This window comes from Misgurnus anguillicaudatus, chromosome 11 (genome assembly GCF_027580225.2).
Source record: "Misgurnus anguillicaudatus chromosome 11, ASM2758022v2, whole genome shotgun sequence".
Lineage (NCBI taxonomy): Eukaryota > Metazoa > Chordata > Actinopteri > Cypriniformes > Cobitidae > Misgurnus > Misgurnus anguillicaudatus.
Window position 1 is genome coordinate 14967573 of NC_073347.2, and position 23718 is coordinate 14991290.

The 23718-nt window shown below is 39.1% G+C and overlaps 2 protein-coding genes across 6 annotated transcripts in view; one reads left to right on the forward strand and one right to left on the reverse strand.

Annotated features, from left to right (window-relative positions):
• Positions 1 to 23718, forward strand: part of fam241a (family with sequence similarity 241 member A) — a 47094-nt gene that overhangs the window by 7129 nt on the left and 16247 nt on the right. The gene's annotated exons all lie outside the window — the stretch shown is intronic.
• On the reverse strand, positions 254 to 22869 carry lingo2b (leucine rich repeat and Ig domain containing 2b). 5 transcript variants are annotated; one of them, XR_008635167.2, is made up of 3 exons: positions 22621 to 22869; positions 1521 to 3585; positions 254 to 1426 (listed from the first exon to the last, which is right to left on the reverse strand). XR_008635167.2 is itself a non-coding variant. In XM_055170354.2 (2 exons), the coding sequence occupies exon 2, from the start codon at positions 3577 to 3579 to the stop codon at positions 1756 to 1758; it is 1824 nt and encodes a 607-aa protein (XP_055026329.1). In that variant the 5' UTR covers positions 3580 to 3585; positions 22621 to 22869; the 3' UTR covers positions 254 to 1755. The 5 variants fall into 5 exon arrangements, 4 of the variants coding, with proteins under 4 accessions (XP_055026329.1, XP_055026332.1, XP_055026330.1 ...); XM_055170354.2 differs by having other exon boundaries at positions 254 to 3585; XM_055170357.2 differs by lacking the exon at positions 22621 to 22869 and adding an exon at positions 22367 to 22574 and having other exon boundaries at positions 254 to 3585.

The following is a 23718-nucleotide window of genomic DNA, read 5'->3' on the forward strand; positions in this document are numbered from 1 at the left end:
CGCGAAGTTCAGATTTTTCAACTCGCGCGTTTCCTTAAATTGAATTCGTGCATTGACTTAACATGTAAATCACCCGTGCTTGCCACCTCTACCGCGGCTGGTGTAACTGTGGGTTTACACCAAACGCGAAGCGTGCGATCGCATTGCTCGCTCTAGATTACTCGCGGGATTTAACTTCGTATCATGCAAATTTTTCGCTCGAGTTGAATGTTTTTAACTTGGGTGAAGACGCGTTTGAGTCAAATAGCGCGTGTTTTCACGGCAAACGTGCCGCCCATATCGCGTAATTCGCATAGCTCCACGCAAGCACGCGTCTGATCGTGTCTTTGCATTGACTTTGTATGTAATCTACTCGCGCAAATCGTTGAACTCGCATCTGATGTAAGCCCACAGTAAATGCAGCATAAAACTCCGCCCACAGGAATACGTCAGTCGCCAGCTCTGGCTAAGCTAAGCTGCTGTGGAATCACAACACACTAAACAAACTACACAATCAGAATTCGTTACGTATTTCTGAAGGAGGGACCTCATAGTACAAGGAAGACATCAGCCCGTTTTGAGGACAGTAAAAACAGCGCTGTAAAGATAACATATTATACATAAGATTATACATAAAAAACCATGAACACACGTTATATTGTGCACTGTAAACACAATCAAAGCTTAAAAAGCACAGGAAAAACGGACCTTTAATAGATGTCTGTTGACCATACATGACCATAGCCCAAAAATAAATAAAATAAAAAATAAATTAGAAACTAAACACCTTGTAATCACTTTTGACTTTGTGTACATGATGCAATATCATACATCTCACATGTTATTTTGGGAAAAACGTAATGTTACCAAATTCAAGCTTGATCTGGTTTACTAACAGCAGGATTATATCGGGTCTATATTTAACCTAGATGACAGCTATTGCTCGCTGATTTGCTTTAAAATATAAGGTACACATCTTTTGGGTAGGGTTTTGTCCAACTGGGAACACTTGAGACGGACAAGAACAAGATTTGAGATGACAGTAACACTTATCAAGCTGTATGATTTATATTTATTTTCTTTGGAAAATATAAACAGATATTTAGTATGTAAAAACATTGGAGCAGCATTTGACAGAACATAAGAAATAAAAGAACATCTTCACACAGTTCCACAGACTTCCACTGAGTCACAAATACAGCCCCGGGAACCTACACCATGTCAAACATCTTCTTGCATTTTAACATCTTTACAACAAAACGGCAGAATCTCCCCGGTTCCACCAGAGGTTCTGCCATCGAGAGGACGTCCCAGGAGAACAGCAATTCTGAGCAAAACCAAACACTTCACAACACAGCACTGCCGGGGCTTTATCCAGTAGATACTTTGCTTATTGGGGAAGACAACTTGAGTTTTTGCAGCGTTTTGAAACGTAATCGTAACGTATCTGTAAATAGAGATATATGTATGTGTATATATATATATATAAATATACCATTCTTTCCCACAAATATGAAATATGTACAACAAGTGAAACGTACACACGTCTGCACTGTCCAAATAATGCTTTCCACTGACAAAGCATCGCAGAAGACGCGCATAATACGTTTTGGTTTCTTTATCTTTCTTTTGTTTCCGTTGGGATACAACGTGTAAACTTTCATGATTATACATCCGTTTGCTTCGTTTGCAGCACAGATACCTGAAGACTCACAAGTTTAACAAACACACACACTTGACCATGCAATCCTGTGAAGTCTTCGTCATGTAAACAGTTTAGATCATCTTCATGTTGACTCGTCTGGGCCCGCTTGTTTCTGTGAGTTCCGAGTTCGCTCCTTTCCTCTTTCGTGGGACGTACTGGATGTCCACGCTCCCCCTGTGCTTCCCTTTGCCTCGGCTCCACGCAAACAACAACAGGAAACAGAACAACACGACGCCCAGGAAGCTGAGGCAGCCCATTGCCGTGGAGACCAGGATGGTGGTGAAGTCCAACACCACCCTGATGGTGAACTCTTCGGTGCCATTAGTCAGTGAGTTGTTGTAGTCGGGGTCAAAAATGAAGCTGTGGTTGGCATAAAAGGCTCTGTCTCTGATTCCCGAGGTTTTTACCGCGAGCGTTACGGACAGGGTAGCGTTTCCGGCCGGGTTGGACGCCACGCACACGTACATGCCGCTATCCTGCGGCTCTGCCATGCGGAATTCAAGTGAGCCGTTGGTGTGGACGACGACTCTGCCTGTAGTCTTCGTTGTAATGTGTCGCCTAAGTGGTGTCAGCCATGAGACCGATGGAGGTGGTGCCCCCTCCGCACTGCAGTACAGCCAAGCTCTCTGTCCTTCTTCCGCCTGTGCCGGATATGTTGCCATGGAGACGACCCTGGGTTTGGTGCAGATTACATAACGAGAGATTAGATTTTCCGCCAGGTCCCTTAGGAGTTTCCCAGCTAAGGGGGCAGGCGCACTACATTCAGGTTGAAGATCCCCGTACAGCAGAAGCGGATTCCTCTCCAGCAGCCAGCGCAGGCGACAGTCGCACACTAACGGATTCTGACCAACCAGGAGACTCTGCAGCGACTCGGAAGCAGGAAAAACACCTCTTTCGAGTGTGGACAGGCGGTTGTACGAGAGGTCCAGAAGGCGCAGCGAGGAGGCTCCTTGAAAGGCCTGTGGCTCCACGCTGAGCAGGTTAGACTGTCGCACTCGTACAACCTCCAGCCTGTCCATTCCCCGCAGCCATCCTGCTGGCAGTACCCGTATACGGCTGTAAGACAGATTTAGATGCGTCAGGTATGACAGGTGCGTTACGACCGGCACGGATGATAGGTTGGTGTGCGTAACAGACAGCGTGCTGAGGTTCAGCCCCTGCAGGGCTGAGGTGGGAAACCCCTCCAACAGAGGCCAGCGGTCCACCTCTAGATGTTTGAGTCGTTGAAGACCCTTGAAGGCATGCGGCTGAAGCTCGGCAATTCCCAGGTCCCGCAAACGCAAGACGGTCAGGCCGTGCAGGTGCGCGAGAGCATGCGTGGGTACCGTGCTCAAGTTGCAGCGTTGCAGTGTAAGGGATCGCAGCGATGCCAGGCCGCTAAACGCCCGTGGGGCAATAAACACCAATTCATTATCACTTAGCTCTAACACACGCAGCCTCCTCTGCTCCTCAAACCCGTAGTCCAGCAGTATAACAAGGCGGTTCTGACTTACATCCAGCAGGGTGAGCTCACTGAGGCCAGCCAGCGCACCACGAGGCAATAACGTCAGCTGGTTACTGCGCAGTCGGAGGACCCGAAGACGCGGTTGGGCACGGAAACTATTGGGCTCCACGGAGGACAACAGGTTGTTGCTGAGATCCAGCTCCTCCAGCAGAAGCAGTGAAGAGAAGTTCTGCGGCGTAACAATGCGTAGACGGTTTTTACTCAGGTCCAACGCCCTTGTCTCTATAGGGATGCCCTCAGGCACCTGTGCCAGCCGTCGTCGATGGCATGAAACAGAGCGGGTGGGCACCGCACACTCACAGCGGGGAGGACAGGCATGGGCGGGGCACTGAAACAGCAGGAGTGACAGGAGGGAGAACCCCACAGCACAAATGAACGAAGAGAACAGCATGGCCACCTGCAAAGACAGAGATAGAGAGACGGGGAGAAAGAGAGAACAAGGGCAGACAAAGAACAAGACACAAAGATAGTCAAAATCATTTTTAGTCAATATTTTTGCAGAATGAAATAAAAAAATTAACAGGGTTATAGGACTTTAGTTCTGCATGCCCAGATTATTATTGGGCATCATAATTATACACTTTGGCATTTTGGTAAGTTTGTATACTCAACATACAAATTAATAATTTATATATGCAGTAGGAGAAAAAAATCTGTCTAACTGCTTCAAAGGAAAAATACACGATGCAGACACTCATAGTACCGCATACAACTGCTAAAAATGTAGCTAATAATCATCAAATAACATTTAATGAGGCTCTTTATTGGCATGTTTGCATAATTTACTGGTTGGTGTATAGTGTAAGACATAAAATCACACAATTATTGTGTCTGAATACTTGAGTACTCATTCCCATCTCCAGTAAACATCCACATGTATAATTTATGAGATTATAATGCACATACATGAACACAAGCCCATTTCTTCCATACCAATTCCCTAATAAAAAATCTCTTCCTGATTCTTTATGATAGGAACCCTGTGTTACATCGATTGTCTCTCTCGCTTATACGCACACACACACACAAAGCCTGCTTTCAGAGAGACATCTCCAAACATGCCATAACCATGGAAACCCCATGCTCCCTTGGCACAAGTCCTGCTTTGCCAATCAAAATCAATAATGGAAGAAAGCAAACGGCAGGCAGACAGGCATTCCACAGGTCTGTAAGACACGGGTGTGTAATTTAGACACTGTAGACTGATTTTAACCCTAAATTGTATATGTGTTTAGTGTAAAAAGAAATAAATATGTAGTGTATCTAAACTACTGTGCACTCTAAAAGATAAATAAAATTTAATACAATGTTACATGATTATTTATTAAAAATAAATGAAATTAGATATTTCTTATTGTATAGTGACAGTTTACTCTTCTGGATACTCTAATATTAATCTACCAATTAGCATCCTTTACTATAAAACAGGCTGAAGTACAACCCTTATTATGGACAACATGATTAACCATCCCTAAAAAGGTTCACCAACGGGGGACATTTTTATGTGTATCTATCTTGCATGAGATTGCATCGTTTAAACCCGCATCTAAATTACAGTCATTTGGTCTCGGCATTAAAAATGTATGCTTCCATCGTAAAAGCCCAACATGTTCAGATTTTCCCTAGAAAACAGTAGAGCCTCTTGCTTTAGATAATTAAACCTTAAAGCATCCCTAACTATCTGACCATTTCAGAAGCTTTTATTCTACATGGTTCTCAATTTCGTGCTAATTGGAAAAGTTTTAATTCTCCCACAGACACAATGCAAACGATTGAATACCCTAAAATGATGTGTTTCACATTTTTTTTATTATGAAGAAGAGATGAGTGTTGTTGTTGTTGCATTGAAAATATCACTATATCCGAGCATAGTTTGGGAGAAGTTATGTGCACATAATTTCTAAGAAATTATTAGTCAATTAGAAATCATAATGCATTCTGCCATCTCCATTGCTCTGAAGGGCTATAAAAGAAAGACCCACTGGTCATAATCATAGGCTAAATAAATGGGCCACACAGTTTTCAGTGAACTGGTGAGACTCACACAAACCAATATAGCTACAGACTGACCTGTATACATTGAATCAACCTTGTGCCAATTTTCCATTTTATATATTAATATATTTTACAGTATCTGTTTTTGTGTACTTACTACTATTTATAAATTAATTTACATTTATATTTAGACTATGAATTATTATTTATACATGCATGTCACATATATGCAAATGTGCTATTTTTATATACATGTATCTTTTGATATTTCTGTTTTTCATCTCTTCACATTCTATTTCTGTATCATTTGTATTTATATTATTCTGGCCAGAGATGGCGCTCGATGCGAAGTTCGTCACAACATGTGTGTAGCTCGTCATGTGTGTGGTTCCTTATTTTAAAATATGTGTTCTGCGCGTCGAGTGATCCTATGTGCATCACGTGTCTCCTCAAAACAAGTGCCCGCCTCAGACGCGTCCAAAGGGTTTATGATAAAAGAGACGCTCACGTTTGCCAGATACTCCCATAATCTCATGCGTAATCAGAGTTTACTGTTAAGGGAGTGTCTATCGTGTATTTTGTGAATGTGAGCGTCTCTTTTATCATAAACGGTTTTGACGCGTGTGCAGCAGGCACTTATTTTGACAAAACACGTGATGCACATGGTTCACATGATGCAACAGACACATATTTTGAAAACACAAGCAACACACATGACACTCCCAACACTTATTTTGAATTTGCGCCCCTCGGATGAGCAGTCACGAGCTGATTCTGGCAATATGTTTTCCTGTATTTCTGAGAACATAGCTTGTGTAACGATTGCACATGTAAAGAAAAATGTATAGGCACCCGGTTGTTATCGTAGAAATAAGCTCTGACAACAATCGGCTGCCTATACATTATCCCGTTTATTACGTGGTATTTACCTCATAAGGTAACACTGTAAAAAATAAAAAGTTGACTTAACTTAAATTTTCAAGGCAACTTGCTACACAGCATTTTTGAGTTTACTCAACTCTTGGATGATGTAGTTCACCTAACTCAATTTACTGAGTAATGTCAACTTACACCAAAAAGTTGAACCAACTTAAACTGATTAGGTAATAAGCAAATTTCTATGTTTACTCAACTAGTGACTAAGTTGGGTAAAGAGTAATTTAGTATATCCAAATTTAACTAATCTACATGTTTTGGACTGTACACAGAAAGGTCTCATAAACAAAGTCTTTGTCTGACAATGATGTGTGCTAACTCATTGTGCTGCCCTCTACACTGAACACACACTTCTCAATCATGGTAACAATGAACAAACATAATTCTTTAAAAATTACTCTTAATACAACATATAACTAACATTAACAACATAAATAAATCCAGCAAACATTAAAACAGTCATCTTTTTAGTAAATATTAACCAAAGAAGTGAACATGTCGCAATGCATGCTGGGAACCATTCCGACCATTGTTTTTTTTAAATGCTTGTTCAGATTACTCAGTTTGGCAAGTTGGGTGAACGAATTGGACAAAAACTTATACATCTAAGTCCAGTCAACAAAATAATATTTGTTAGCTGAAGGATTATGCTCTTTTCATTCAGTGAACACAAAATAATCAATTGACACCCTTCAACAAAGAAATCTTTGTTCAAGTTACATAATGTTCTTTGTTGAATGAACATTTTAAAGTTGGATTTTTTTACAGTGAAGGCACATTAAATATTAATTTTCATGTTTTAGAAGCTCATTTTTAAACAATGCAGACCTTCCACGTAGAAAACCTTTTTATTTTCGGTTTTAAGATAAAACAAGACATGCCACGAACATGCGATTTGGTTTAATCATTTGTAGCCTATATATATTGTTGTCACAATTTTTTTATCAACTCAGATTTAAGTCATTTCAACTTACTATTATTTATATTGACTAAGTTGGTATAACTACAAATGAGTTGTTATAACTTAAAAAATGAAGTTGACTTTTTTTCAACTATACAGTATTTTATGAGTTGTAGCAACTCATCTCTTGTCAAGATAAATAATAGTAAGTTGGCATGACTTGTAAATCTGAGTTGATTCAACAAAAAAAATCTAAGGCAGCAAAGATTTTTTACAGTGCATATATGTTATTAAAAGAAATATTTAATTTTGTGTAATATTGAACTGTACCTGTCAAAATAATTTGCAGCATCCGGCATACCGTGTGTTATTAGTTCTTAACGGTTGTTATCTGGGAATAACAAACTTGCAAATGTCATGACTGGCCAATCAGAATCAAGCATCCCAGCGAGCCGTGTAATTTATGAGCAATAAAAGACAGTCCATCTAATTTCAATTCATTAAATCAGCAAGAAAAGTTAGAGGTGCATGCTCTTTAAAAATCAATTTCAGATTCCCCTCGTCCAAAAAACTCTGTGTGAGGAGCACAGTCAGCCTCTTTCAAATGCTCAGAGTGATTAGTAAAATCAATGTTCTCCTTTCCTTTAAAAATCAATATCAGTACATGCCACAAACCCTCGCCGTTGCGTTTTCACTGCTGTTTACCGAGAACGTCCTTGCGTGCACAAAAGAAGCATTGCTCAGCCATGGCACAATTCAAGTTTCATTCACGACTCCATCAGGTTCGTGGCGACACAAAGCGCGAAACGTCTGCCTGCCAGCATGAGTGTCAGAATGAAGACAGAGGACGCATCTGGCTAAAACATCGGGGGGCAACACTAAGCCTGTGGTTCATTATAGGGAGCAGCTTACTGACAGGAGAAGTTTATTAAGTTTTAATGAGTTAATAATTCAATTCATCCCGGCCGATCCAATGACAGTATCAGCAGCAGGGAAGAGCATGGGTGTTGATGTAATTCTTGCTAAAGGTGCCTGGATTAGAGAGGCATTTCTAAAGTTAATCAATTAATCATTACAAAGTCCTCTTTTCAAGGACTGAGATAAGCTATTATGTCAGAGGATACGTTGTCACGCAGCAGGTAACATTTTTTGGCTTGGATAAATGCGCGCTTTCGGTTCGTTTATTAAATTTGTGTTATCTCAGTTATCTCTGTACCAGACGTGGCAGCACAGGTTTAATAGTTTATCCAAAATAAAACGATGTCATTATTTACTTACTTTTATGTCAGTCGAAACCTACATTACTTACAGTACTTTCTTGTGTGGAGAACAGTATTTTATTTCTTCTGCAATGAAACCACTTTTAAATATCTCCACCTGTGTTTTAAAGAGGAAAGAAATGAAATTTCGTCTTGAATACTCAACAAATGTACATAATTTACATCGCAGCCTAATGCTCCTACGAGCATGTGTCTAATGAAAAGCTTGTGTAGTTTTCTAGTGTATAAAAATAAAGATCAGGCCATTTCCTCATGCGCTGCAGGTGAGCTTTGGAAAGATTTGCCCGCATCACCCCCATTGATCTACATCAGTGTCTCGCCTCCACAGACGGGTATTGTGAAGCCTGCGGTTTTTCTTACTTTGAGGACATTCTGCAGATTAACTTGGGGTCTAATTTTAGTTTATCTAATTTTAGTCTCATCCATTTTTCATCGAGTGAAACCACCACAGCCACTGAGAGAGCCGTGTCCCATCTCCCACCGGGTTGATGTGGTGTCGGGGCTACCTGACACCAAGGGAGAATGCAAAACTTGGTGAGTCTGAATGGGAGTCAGCCTGTAGCGTACACACATATACATCAGTATAAATCCGAGGAATGCTTGTGAATGTACAGTATACAGTGTGTTTGCTGACCTTCATCCCGCGGGGTCTCTGGATCTCATGTTTTATTCAGCTCTACAGCGCGAGCTTGATCTACATTGGGTGATCATTTCTTACAGAGGTATCTAAATGTAGGTGCCACGGGCTGTGTGTGTTCCCTGTATGTCGCTTTCTGTCAACGTGCCGTAGTGTCTCTATGATACTCTGATCCAGCCCAGTGGAGCGCTATTGACTCCTGCTATTGATCTCTGTGTTATTACACATTCACTTCTCAGCGCGTCTCTCGCGCATTGCACAAGACTGAAACCCTGTGTAGCTCGGCACCCATGGCAACGAGCCGTCAGTCAAGCTCTTATCTTTGAATGTTTCATTTCCCTAGAGCTCAGGTGAAAATCTACTGAATACTTTAATAATACTCAAATGATTTTCCAGGAGTCTGCGGGTTCACACATTTGAACGCCGAATTAAACACCACGGTTTTTCTGTACAAAACTTGCGTCTGATCTTTTTGGCACAACCTTTCTGTGCTATTTTCTCGACGCAAATAATGTTGTGCCTTTACGGCTCACAGAAACAGGTGCACTGTCTGAAAGAAGTAGACCTTTGCACCACAAGAGTCCATATTAGTACCTCAGAGGGACATATCGGTACCAAATCTGGACCTAAATAGTGCATACTAAGACATTTTTAAAGGGTAATGCCCCAATGGGAGCATTTTTTTCTGATATTGTATTTATCCATTAAATGATTTAGCAAAGCATTGAAGCCAGGAATATCCTGATGCTTAGTTTTACCAAGTGTACTTTTTCTATACTTTAATAAGCGATACGGTGTTATGTGTATATCGCAGTGGGGGAGCAATACTAGTCCTGGTAAAGTAAGACAAATCACATAGTGTGTTGGATCCTCCAGGCTGCAAGTTGTGGATCTGCGGTGCGCAAATTACGTTCAGCACTAAGTGTTTTGGGCGTTTTTGTGCCAATGCCTGATTTGCATAAATCACGTGCTGAAAGATCGCACACAGAATGTGCAAATAACCCGTGCTTTATGTGCGATTTATTTTTAGATGCCTGTTTTGGGGTTTTGGTGAATATTTCCTGCACATTTCATTCAGTGGTTCTCAATAGAATAAATTAGTATGTTGATGTTTGCATGTTTGTGTGTGTGTGTGTGTGTGTGTGTGTCTGTCTGGGAGGGCGTGTGTAAGGGCTGATGCAATGTGTTTATGTTTACTGAACATCAGTAGGGTGTCTGGGCTCAGCTGCTAATGCTTTAAGTCTGGGTATGTTTGTCAAGCCTGTCAGCAACCGCTATTCAAATAACAAGAGTTAAAACGAGGATTAACCTATGAGAATCACTAAATACAACCATGCAAATATTTACACACACAATGAATAAACACACGCATAGCTGACAGATAAAATAGGCTTGTTTTACACATCAAAAGTTTGGGTTGTCATTATATATATATGGTAGGGTATTTATGGTGCCGGGAGAAATGTGTATTTTTAGATGCTGCCTGTGATTGACCACCATTGCTGTTCACTATAGCAGAAAAGTCCAATGGTGGACAGTTTTACAGCATGTAGTCTTGTGTAAGCCATTTCATAATTAACATAAGGTCATAAAACTGCATGCATAATGTTAATATGAATAATGCATTTTAAAATAGTTACATTAATTAAAACATGCCACAATGGAGGGCGTAACGTTAGCTGCCCATATATACAGGTGCATACAGTACACACATTTGCATTTAGGTATGTACCATGCGCTTTTATTCAAAGCAACTTACAAAAGTGAAGAAAAACAATAGCACGATCCGTCTTAGAAAAGCAGGAGTTCATTCCCACACATAATAGAGACATAAAGCTATTACAGATACTGCATATATATAATAGTAATAATGCAATTTTATAATCTCTGGAGTGTTGAGTGAGAAAATATCTTGGATGTATGACATTAAAATTCTGTGAGAAACAATAATACAATTTGCACTGTATCATTGCAAAGAAACTCAAAATGCAAAGGGCACATAGATATGATGTAAGGGCACAGAAAATAATTGAAGACACAATAGAAAATATATTGAAAGATACAAGTTTATAAGATGGAAAAATGAGAAGAATATAAGCAGTAAATCAAAAAGAAGAACATGTTGCAATGGATAACAGCAAAACAATGAGACAAAGAAATCAGGCACTGATTCATCTTTCCACCTGCGCGTCTTGATAATACCATTAATCTGTGTGCAGTCACGTTTATTTGGCCAACAGGTTTTTTCTTCCCGTTGGTATTTTTCTATGTGTATGTATATGACTATGTGTAGCTGAGGCATAATTTATGCCTTGTGCCGATTTTTCCTATTCATGCCGAACGTGTGTACACCAACACGCTCACAAAAGACAGAAAGGGCTGTGAGAGACGGAGAGAAAGACAGAGGTTTGATCAGCCGACTGCCTTCAGACTTTGCTTCTGCAATGCTAATTAACCCTGCAGACAAAATTCAACACCGCACTCACACAACAAACACACACCCACACACAGGACCTTCTTGGTAACTGTGCCTAAAAGTTTAAAAGATGTTATGTATTCTTTTCACGTATAATTTCTTAAACAAATGTTCTCCTGTAGCGTAAAGGCAATATACTCAATAATTATGCTTGATGAGCCATTTCTATTCACAACAAAGATATTTCTCTTAAAGTCCCCCTGTAGTCCATCATGTTATCCCTTAAAACTCATCTTTGAGCATCAATTTACATCAATTTAGAAATAATAATTTTCTTGTGTCTTAAAATAAGTTAAATGTAATTTGCATATTCATAGATCCGCATATACTAAACGTAGTATACGTGGATCTATGAATATGCAAATTAGTACCCGCCTCTACTCAATCTAACCAGATCGCCTCATAAATATGAATATACAAATTAGTCCCCGCCTCCACTCAATTGCACCAGTCAGAACATAGATATATATGTACGTAGATGCCACCTTTGGCAGATTCAGCCATGTAGCTGATGGTTTACAAATCAAATGTGAGGTCCACGTTTGCAGCACGTATTATTTGTAGTGTAATGTTAACAGGTTAGAGCGTTCACATTGCAGGTTTAAGCAGCATGAGAGTACTAATCCACTCATTCAGTTGTGATTGGTTGCATGTTTGTAATGTAGGAAACCGAGCCAATTTCAAAACTAAAATCTTATAGAGAAAATACCCAGTGTTGAATGATGAATTTGCATGGTTTGCATGCTTTGTCTTAAAGTATATTAAAAATACCACATAGACATTTAAACAACAATTATGGGCCTAATTTAACATTTGAAGCATATGGTCTGAAGCCCACTGCGCACAGTCTAAATGTCATGATTCTGCCCTCTTGTCTTTTGTTTAATCTAGTCTTGAGGCAGAATCATGACATACCCATGTTTTGTGTGGGAACACGTGGTCACTGTATTGGTTTTATTAGACCACGTGTTTCTCGTGTCCTGTCACTTTTACCCCACTCCCTTGTAATTCTCTCCTCATTATTGTTTGATTCATGTCATCTGTTTCCCTCTTGATTTGCTCCCATATTTAATGCCCTTGTGTTTGCTGTCCTGTGCTTGTTCGTTTTGTACCAGTCCTTTTTAAAGCTTATGCTATTGCCAAGTTTTAGTCAAGTGTATTTTTTGTCAAGCTTATTGTTAAGTCTAGTCTGTTTAGTGTTTTGTTTGCCTAGTGTGTTTTTCCCCTTCGTGGGTTTTGTTTTCTTGTTTCTTTTATAATAAAAGTTTCTGTTTAACTGTCTGCACCTGGGTTCGTGTCCAGTTCCTGACACTAAAATGTTGTGTCCAAATCCACATTTGCTAATTTGAAGATGGAAAAAATGGTTTGTGCGCCAAGCACACAGTCTAAAAGTGTTGTTCCTATTCTCGTAATGGGTGTGTTTTTTGTGTAACATGCAATTAACCAATGATAGTCTCATCTCCCATTCCCTTTAAAAGCCAGTTGAGCTGGCGCCATGCCAATTTCCTATTTAGATGGCGTAATGTGTAAACTGAAAAACTAGGAAGGAGGAAGAAGACCACTAGTTTAAGATTGATAAAAAAAATCGATAAAGAATTTACAAAAGTGTGGAGAGCCGAAATGTTTCACCACTTGGACAGCACTGTGAGTGTTTTAAAAAAGCATTACTTAAAAAAGGTTCTCATCTCTCTCACCATATCCAGGGGTACAAAGTCATCATATACAATAAATCCGTGGGGTAGCATTTTAAAAAATCTAAATAAGCAAAACAGTTTAAAGCAAAGCATTTATTTATTTACCAGGCTAAAGGTGAAGCAGCTCTTTATGCCTTCTAACGTCTCATAATCGGTCCTCATTTATGTCCAAGAGACTCAATAATCATTTTTTTACATTTTAATCCTTTAATTTCAACCCAGTCTCACGGCAAGTCGTGTTATAGTAACGAAAATTTTGATTAATTTATTCGTGTTTGATGACACGAATTTCCGCTGTTTTTCGTGTCTCTGGAGACGAATGTCTTTTTCGTCCTTCCCAGCACGAATTTCTATCAATGGCTGTTCGTGTCTGTGGCACGACTTTCTTTATCGTGTCATTTTATATTTTGTTTTCTCATCGTTGTTTTCTATTTTTTGACCATTGTCGCTTGGGGTTTGGGTTAGAATCACTTTCTGCGACTTCCTACCCCAAACCCCAGCTCTAACCCCAGCTCCAGGCGAGAATAGTTTTAAAAGTGGACGAAAAACATGTAGAAACCAATGCAAAAAATAACATCCTAACGCAAACCCCGGATCTAACCCTAACCCCAAGCGAAAATGATTTAAAAATAGGAAACAACGATGAGAAAACAAAATATAAAATAACACGATAAAGAAAGTCGTGCCACAGACACGAACAGCCATTGATAGAAATTCGTGCTGGGAAGGACAAAAAAGACATTCGTCTCCAGAGACACGAAAAACAGCGGAAATTCGTGTCATCAAACACGAAAAAATTAATCAAAATTTTTCGTTACTATAACACGACTTCCCGTGAGACTGTGTTGTTAATTTTTCATATTTAAAAACATTTGTGTGCTGCTGCGCATCCATGTGTGTGATAAGTAAACGCGCATTGTCTTCCCATTTATAGGTGCATATTACTAACGCGCTCATTAAATAACAAGAAACAATATGGCGCCATTGACTTTAGACCAGGTTTTTGTTGGTCAATGGCGTAGTCTAATTTAGTTGCGTCAAAATAGCAAGGCGCCAACAGTGTACCTGAACACACCTCGTTTTCAGACCAGAACGCCCATGGGCACAAAAATGGGTGCAAATGTATTTGCTATTTAAATAGCGTGGCACTAAACGTGAAAATGACAACTGCGCCGGGCTGAAAAAACACTTGCATTGCACTGGGGGTATGATAGGGCCCAAAAACTTGATTTTCACCATAGGGGGACTCTAAGAAAACGTTGCTGGTGTTTGTCCACGCAAAACTTGTCACCACAATGTTAGATGATTGGCCTAAAATGTTATTGTAAAATGTGATTTTACAAGGTGGCAATTTTGTATTAATTCATTTGATGAAAAAAACAACAATTATTTTAAAAAAAGCAAGAACAAGCACTTTCATCCCTAAATCTTGCATCACTGGGGCGAAAGCACATTGTACTAAAACATATGAATGAAATTAAATGTATCAATAGCACCTCATAAAATTGTTACAATTTACCATGAGATTGTGTGGTTGTTGTTGGTTTGATCAAATCTCACAGCAATCACATAATAAAATTGTTACAATGATTATAATAGTAATGCTTGCCAATATAGATGACATGGGGTAACCTCATGTTTGAATAAGTAACCATAAAACCTTAAAATCTTTCTGAGGATTTGTGTCCTAACATTCATCAGGATATTGTTCTCATCTTGGTGAGCATTAGTCCATTTGTCTAGTCCAGGGAATTAGATCAAGATGATGTCAGCTGTTTTAAAAGGCAAGCACTCTTTACAGCAGTCTGTTTTTGATTCCATAGAGTGTATTTCAATTATGGGTCCAAACTAGCTTTGGCAGGAAATCTTGGCATTAGTTTGAATAATTATACTGCTACAACCTATAAAACAAACATGAATAAAATACATGCGTTGATCAGCACTGTGATGTTCTCCTTCAAAGTGAATTAAACCCCTTAGTAACTTATAGTAAATATAGTAAACGCACCTAAACACATAATTGCATCGACCAATTCATTTTTCAAAGTACTCTTATGGTACTTAAAATGTAGGCACAGGCCATCCAATTTAATCCAAAGTAATTAAACTCAGACCATAAGTGAAATTACATTGGCAGTGGCCACAGCTACAGTATAAAGTTCCTGAAAAGCTTCTTCAGCCAAACGATCACAGACTCTCACATACAGACACGATTGGCACGGCCGAGCGTCTATTTACATGCATATTTATTTGTTGCTCGAAATATGCTAATTCATGCACATAATGCAGATTAGTGAGATAGTTATCAGGCTTCATCTCTTTAAGCACTGTTTGTCCCCAAACATGCTAACAAGTGAGCAGGAGAAATAAATATATGACCTCATTCTCCTGTGCTGCGTTGCGTGAAGCAATGGCAGTCAGAGAGACAAATGTATTAACAATTACAGTGTGCTAGCGTCCCTGTGCTTAGTGGGCGTGAAGTGCATGCAGATGTAAAGTTGAACTACAGTGGCCCTGCTTACAGTCAGCACCCAAAATCTCATTCACTCACAAACGGGATGTAATCTGCAGCTAGTGAATATGAATAACATTCCTCCCTTTAGAAATACTGAAAAGTAAAATGAAATTGAAAGCAAGTTATTCAAAAAATGACTTATGGCATTAACGGAGGGAATAAATTTAGCCAAAAAAAGTCTGATTGTCTCTCTCAAGGATGTTCAGGAAGCTGTCAGAGGCCACCAGGGCCGGCGGAGTTGAAACAGAGCAATCTACACTTTGATTCAATACAGGAACTTTTCTTCTGCGTGTCATACATCTGACAGTATAATGAATCTGGTTGTGAATATTTGTTGACTTATCAAGTATGCATGAGATATTTTGGGAAGCTTGTGAAAGCTCTCATAAAACTTTTGTCATATAGCAAAATACAGTGATAATATCTGTGAGATATAGTTGTATGGTTGACATTGGTGGGTCTTGTACAAAAGAACTGTAATATCCATAATAATAATACTTAGAATTAGAGCAACCTAAAATCAACCTTTAAGGTTAAAACGACAGTTTAGCAAAGGTTTGTCAATGTTTTAATCTGCTCATTGTATCAACTCCAATAAGTTTCTTCTGCTGATCATTTAACTCTATTATTTAGCATAATGCCCACATTGCTCTCCACCATGCGCATAATGAATTGGGCCAGAAATTGATGGTAGCTCAGTAGAAAATTAAACTTTTGTCATTAATTACTCACAATCATGTTGTTTAAATCCTATTTAATTTCTTTCTTTTCTGCACAAAGCACAAATAGAAACCAAAGAAAAGTTAAGGACTCCTAGCCTCACCCACTCTTCACTTTTATTGCAAATGCTTTATTTTTGTCTATGCAATAAAAGTGAATGGTGACCGAGGCTGTGTGAGTCCTTAACATTTAGCCTTTATGTTCCACAAAACTTCATATGGGTTAGCAACAACATAAATGACATTACTTAATAGAAATTAGTAAGTAGATTAAAATTAGTTAAGTGAATTTTAATTTTTGAATTTTATTTAAAGGGGACATATCATAAAAACTGACTTTTTCATGTTTAAGTGCTATAATTTGGTCCTCAGTGCTTCTATCAACCTAGAAAATGTGAAAAGAACAACCCAGTAACTTAGTTTTGGTAAACCATTTTTTTGCAAGCATGTGAAAAATAAGTCATTGAAATTTGGCTCCCCTTGTGATGTCAGAAGGGGATAATACTCAGGTGCGCACCAAAAGCGGACCATACAAGTGGACCTTCAAGGTGGTCTCGGTACGCTTTTAAACAAACTCTAGAGCGGTTTATTTGTGGTGAGAACACGATCCGAGATCTAACCGACCTAACTGCAAAAGTATTGCGCATTTTGGACTAAATCATCTGCCGTAGTCAGCTGCGTGCATTATTGGATGAGGAAGTGTTTGTTGACAGTTGCTATTAGCAATATTAGCACAATGACCACGGACATACCTGGAGTTGCGAGGCGGTGCGGGCGGAGCCTCAGAAATTTGGTGTCTTCGTTTGTAGTGCATTAAAACGTTGCTTTCAAGCCGTATCTGTGATTCATTCTGAAAATTAACGGCTTGTCTAGAGGGCTGTATACAAACCACGGACATAATTACAGTGCGCAGCCGTCTGTCCATGGTGTCTGCTATATTTTCCTTCTTTTTGTTTACTTCCGGGATTCCGTTGGAATTCCGCGGATGTTGATTCTAACCAATCGAGAAGCCGTTTAGGAAATACGTTCAAATACATGTGGCCCATGAGTGATGTGGATCTTATCACATGACTGAATTTTGGTTAGTTTCAACTGGTGCGGATCAGAGCAATCAGTGTGGTATGAAAATAACCAAAACTGCTAAAAAAGTTACAATGTATCATTTTTTGCTTTTGGTCTGGACCAAATGAACCGAACTACAGATGTGAAAACACCCTTAGTGCAGAGATCAGCTCATTTGCATTTAAAACTCACACCCAAAAAAGGCAAATTTTGCTCACACCTACAATTTTAACATGTTATAATAAATGATCTATATGATATTTTGAGCTAAACCTTCACATATATACTCTGGGGACACCAAAGATTTGACATTTTAGAAAAGTCTTGTGAAATGTCCCCTTTAACAGTTTCTTTATTCCTGTTTCCCTACATCAGCTCCAGATAGCTGGCATAGACTGTAGTACTCCATGTGACCCCAATATGAATTAGTGGTAGAGATGATGAATGAAATTTCCTTATTAATTATTAACGTTTGTGCATCACACATACACAGCCGTGGAAAATTTGAGAGACCACTTCAGGATTATTTTTTAGTTTTTCTTAATTTACTATTTATATCAACTAAAATAATCATTTTTGTTTCATTCTGTCAACTGCCAATTTTATTTGCAGAAAACCAAAACTGGATAAACTAACAAAAAATGCAATGTATTCAGATCTTGAATACTGCTAGGGAAACAAGTTTATACTGATATTTTTAAACACAATGCTAATGTTTTACATTCGGGAACAATTACAAAATTAATATTTATGGAATAACCCTGATTTTTAATTACATCTTTTATGTGTCATAGTCTTTTACAATGCTGTTGGGTCACTCCTGAGGTTTGCATTTGTTGGATTTCAACAGACACTGGACTGAAATAGTTACGTGTAGAAATGATGATTAAAGGCAAAACTGGAGTGGTCTCTTCATTTTGTATATACGGCATACATAACATGTGGATCATAGTGGATTTATTTCATTAATAGCTAAGCACCAAGAGTCCGACTTCATGTCTAGACACCTACTCAAAACACCCCTCCATATGTCCCTGTCACATTTTGCAGATTGTTAACACTACAGTATCTAATTTGTTACCCAGTTGGCATCTCACAAAGTTCTTTAATCAAACCAACAGCTTAACTGTCAGACCTATTAGCTTGGCCTCTGAAGCATGGACTCACAACAAACCCCTTGGGCCAAACGGTTTTACATCACTTGTCGATAGTTCACAATTTATTCAACTCCATATAATAGTAAGACTTAGCTGAGACTGAGCTGATCTGTACAAGAGAGAGACACATCAATTTATCAGCATATCAAAATTTACCTGTACTTCCTTTTTTTAGTACTAGTGGAACGAATAACCTCCTAAACATACAGTCCAGTGTTCCTATCTCTCTACAGACAGCACTACTGTATAATCTAAGCAGCATATGTTGCCTTTTTATAAATTGCTGCTTTGACTTTATTCTTTCCCGATTTGTATCTTTTGCCACCTGCTGAAAAGTAATTGTAACGATACAATATATGCACATACTAATAAGTCATTTTGGCATATAAGAAAAATGTATTTATGTAAATGTATTTCTGCAGGAATCTGAAAACACTTCAAACTGTACTGGAGTGTGATGTCTTGGGGGGTTTGCATTTACCTTGAAACAAACGTATTTAAATAATTGGAAAATCCTATAAAATGTAGCCTTCGATTCTTGTATTGCTAACATCCTTTGTAAGCAGTCTGGAGGAATGAATATGGCAAAGCAAACCATTTTGCTCGGCTAGAGAAATGAGAAGGGTTTGATTTTATGGTCCAGTTTTTATATTACAAGACGCCAACAAAGCAAAAGCAATCACAATACAAACCTATTACTGTAGCCTACAAAGAGAATAAAGCAGAGATTAACTGGTTAACAATTAAGGTAATTTTGATAATATATCATTAAACTGTGCATTCCCCATTGTTTAATTAAGACTATTGCTTTTTAATGTAAAGAATTACAAGTCCTCTGAGGGTAACGATACGCATGGTGTTGTAGTTATAATTTAATTACTTCAGACTAAATTATTATACATTAGTAGGTGTTTACTAATAGGTTGACAAAAAGTACTTCAAAATTAAGCAAAATCAAATTATTTCCTGTGGTGCTAGGACATTAAATCACAGTCGTGCTGATTTTGAGTAGAACAGCACGATTGTGAGCAATATTTTACGCAGCGCTTCTTAATTTTAAAAAACGTAAATAAAATAAAAATGCAGCCAAAGCATTAAGGTGAGCTTACAGTAGATTTGTGCCTGTGAAATTACTTCAGAGGTCAGAGTTCACCAAATTTGAACTTTGGTGTGTGGCAGAAGATGGGCTTGCATTTCTTCTCTCCAGCGTTCACATGTGTATGGAATTGAATGGAGCACATAGTCAAGTGTGACCACACCTTTAAGCTTTGTCTGTCACCAAGCAATGAACAGAGTGGAACACAGCATGTGAGAAAAGCAACAGCTCTTTTTCCTTCAACTCCACAAAAAACCTGTTTATAGTTTCAGACAAATCTCACAACTCCTTATATACCTTACACTCTTAAAAGTAAAGGTGCTTAAAAGGATCTTTATACAGTGATACTACAGATAGACGAACCATTTTTGGTTCCTCAAAGAACCATTCAGTCTAAAGAACCATTTATTTAATACATTTTATAAAGACAATCACCTTATTTCACTACAAAGAACCTTTTGTGAAACCACAAGTGGCTCCTTATGGAACCACTTGGACAACAAAGGTTCTATGGCATCATGAAGCACCTTTATTTTTAAGAGTGTTCTCTTTTTTTAAAGGTTTTCACAACATATAGCAACCATTTTTGGTTTCTTAAAAAAACATTCATTCCAAGGTTCTTGAGAGAACAATTTCTTTCTTATTTATAGTGTAAAGTAATGCGCACGCCTGCACGAGCATTCATGAGATATTCAACCCCCCCTCCCTCGCCCAGTGATATCGGGTTTGTCACACGTCAATTAACCAATGGGAACATATCCTCACGGTCACATTCCTATAGGCTACAGAACCTTCTTCCACTACAAAAAACCTTTTGTGCAACAGAAATGTCCTTTGGATGTAAAGTTTTTTTTGGAATCATACAGCTTGACCAAGAACCTTGATTTTGATGCAACAAACACATATTAATAATAGTGTGAAAACACAGCATACTGAATATCAATCTTCTAGAAACAATGTTTGACCAATCTATAGAGGCGTAGTAGGGGATGAGGGTTGGTAACACGCCCAATAATCAACACTAGCAATTACAAATCAACCCTCCTAATATTTTAAAGGGGCCATGTCGCAAGACTTTTTTAAGATGTAAAATAAATCTTTGGTGTCCCCAGAGTACATAAGTAAAGTTTTAGCTCAAAATACCATATAGATAATTTATTATAACATGTTAAAATTGACACTTTGTTGGTGTGTGCAAAAATGTGCCGTTTTGGGTGTGTCCTTTAAAATGAGCGAGTGCAAACACTGATCACAATGATGGTGGTTTGTTGAAATTGAAACACAATTGTGCTGTGAATGATTTTTCTCTCTTTCTTTCTCTCTGCACTAAATGTCAGTGCTGTGGTTGGATAGTGCAGATTAAGGGGCGGTATTATTATAATAAGAGCTCCTTATGACATCATAAGGAGAGCCAAATTTCAACTACCTATTTTTTCATGTGCTTGTTGAGAATGGTTTACCAAAAATAAGTTACTGGGTTGAACAAATTTTCTAGGTTGATAGAAGCAGTGGGGACCCAATCATAGCACTTAAACATAGAAAAAGTCATATTTTCATGCCATGGCCCCTTTAAATAAAATAAAGATTTTTTTAATTTACTGCTTTCTAAATAAAATTATCCTACATAATGTAAAGAAAATCTAACTTTGATAACTTTAATATTGACTTGGGTCATGTCAAAGATTGAAATCAGTGTAAAATCAATGACAGAAATCAATTTTGATGCTCCTAATCTCATAATGAGATTTTAGACTGGATACAGACTCCCATTTAGGCCTATATAATGATCAATGAAAACCTATGTAAGGACATTTTAGTCCCCTACACCCAATGTTCAAAACAAATCATCATCCAATGAAATTGGTCGGACAAGAACTTATTGCTGTTTATAAAAATAAATAAAGAAGAAAACATTGTTTAAAACTTCCTCAAAACGCATCATTTTCACAAATCCATCCACATTCTCAAAAAAAGATAGTAGCTTACACCCTCTCACATCCTTTGACACATACACAAACTCATTCACAGATATAATTCATACCATGTTCAAAAAGTTACCTACGTTTATGTTGTAAGAGAGCAACAGATTTATGCGATGCTCCCCAGGTCTCTTGTTCACCAGAAGCTTTTCCACTCCAAAAACAGCCTCTATCAATTTGCCAGGTCCATTACCTAAATCTCCTCAATGTTTCTGTTTTTTTCCTCTCAGTCAGTCCCTAATGGATGTGAAAATGGGCTTCATATCTCATACATCTTGCTGAGCTCATATTTTGCCCTAACAGGAATGAACCCAAATCATCGCGCTTCTCTCACACGTAACGTAACGGCAAGGCACGCGATCTGGACATGCAAATGACACGCGCGCACACTAATTTATTCTAAGTTAGGCTACTTACTTATTCAGGCAAACCTCTGCGTGTGTTTCCCGAAGGCAGGTCTGTATCCTCTGACTGCTTAAACCTGTGTCTCGCCACCCATGAATTCAGACTTTTTGCTCTTTACCCGCGAACAGCATCCATCACTGTCCTAGTATCCTCAGCACGAGAGAGAGAGAGGAAATGTTGAATGCCACGCGAGAGTGAAACGCCGCGCGTGCTGTCCGCCGAGAGCCCCGCTAATGGATAAGCGAATCAGCGTCGACACCTGACCGTCACAGACAAAGTGAACTACTGACACAGATCGCCGATGAAATAACGCATTTGTCACAAACCTCGCACTCGTGATTCTTTTCTTCCAGCTAAAGCGCAGCAGGAGCGGACTGTGGAAATTTGCAGCAAACCCCTGGCAGAATACATCACCAGTTTCCTCTTTATGACTCACGTTGCACACACATACACACCTGTGATTTGGATTTCTTCCTACCTGCCACGCAAAGAGTGTGTGTCTTCAATACATGCACGCGTTTCTTCTCAAGTAGTATAGTAACTCAAGGGATGAGTATAGGTGTGCGTGTGTGCTGGTTACCTGTGGCTGCTGCTCTAGATGCCATAAGGATCAGCCTTCCTGTAATCAGTGTCTGAGTGATCAGCTAGAGGAAGAGGGAACAGCCAGCACTCTGTCTCCACGACAACGCCCGGCAGATGCCACACCTCCAGTTCGGGCAGCTCAAGAACAATAAGCGTTTATCTCTCCACCCTCCCTTACTTGGCTTCTCTATCCGACGTTTCCCGCTGTAAAGCTGGGCTCATTCGGAGAGAGTGACGTGCTGGTGTGTGTGACGTCTTACCAAAAGCGAGGCTAGTGTGCATGTGAGTTCCACAAGGGGATTAGATACTTTCATGTCTATGACGCACAGTAGAAAGAGGAAGAGAGAGAGAGAGAGAGGGCAGGAGAGAAAAAGAGATGGAGTGTGAGGAAGAGACAGTGGATGGGGTCGTCATGGAGATATTCATCCATGGAGAATGTAGGGTGAATGATGGGGAGAGGAGCGAGGGAGGGGTAGTGGCACAAGGAAAGCCCTACGACACACACACACACACACAACACTTTCTATTCAGTCTCAAAGAAAAGAGAAACTAAGTCGCTAATGAAAAACGCACAAAGGCGCTCACGCTGATCCGCATCACCGGTATTCTCTCTTTTTCCTCATGAGCTTTTTTGTAATGTAAAAGACTGGCCCTGAGGGAGGTCCATGTACAGCGATATTGTGCGTCTGACTTAATGCTCTTGCCTTCAGATTAAAATGGCACCCGAATGCCTCAAACCCGTTGCCCTCTCTGAGATTACACCTCACCCTGTCCAGCATCCCTGTAATTTGAGCTTCAATTTGCAACCCTACTGATGGGGCAAAGTAAAGGGCAATCGTCTTGACAATACTTAACGAAACATGAAATGTCATGTCCAATTCATATCAACATGGTGTCGATGAAAATTACCATACTGTAGACAGGTTACGCTGAACGAAGGCAATTTTGTACACTGCATTCAGTAGGTTTTGTAATTAAACCATCAGTTTCAAGGCATTGTGACAAAATTTAGGCCTTCATCAGGAAGCATTGATGTATATGAGCTGATAGTGTAAGTCGACTATCTGGGGCATAAATGTATGCAGCATGTGCTCTG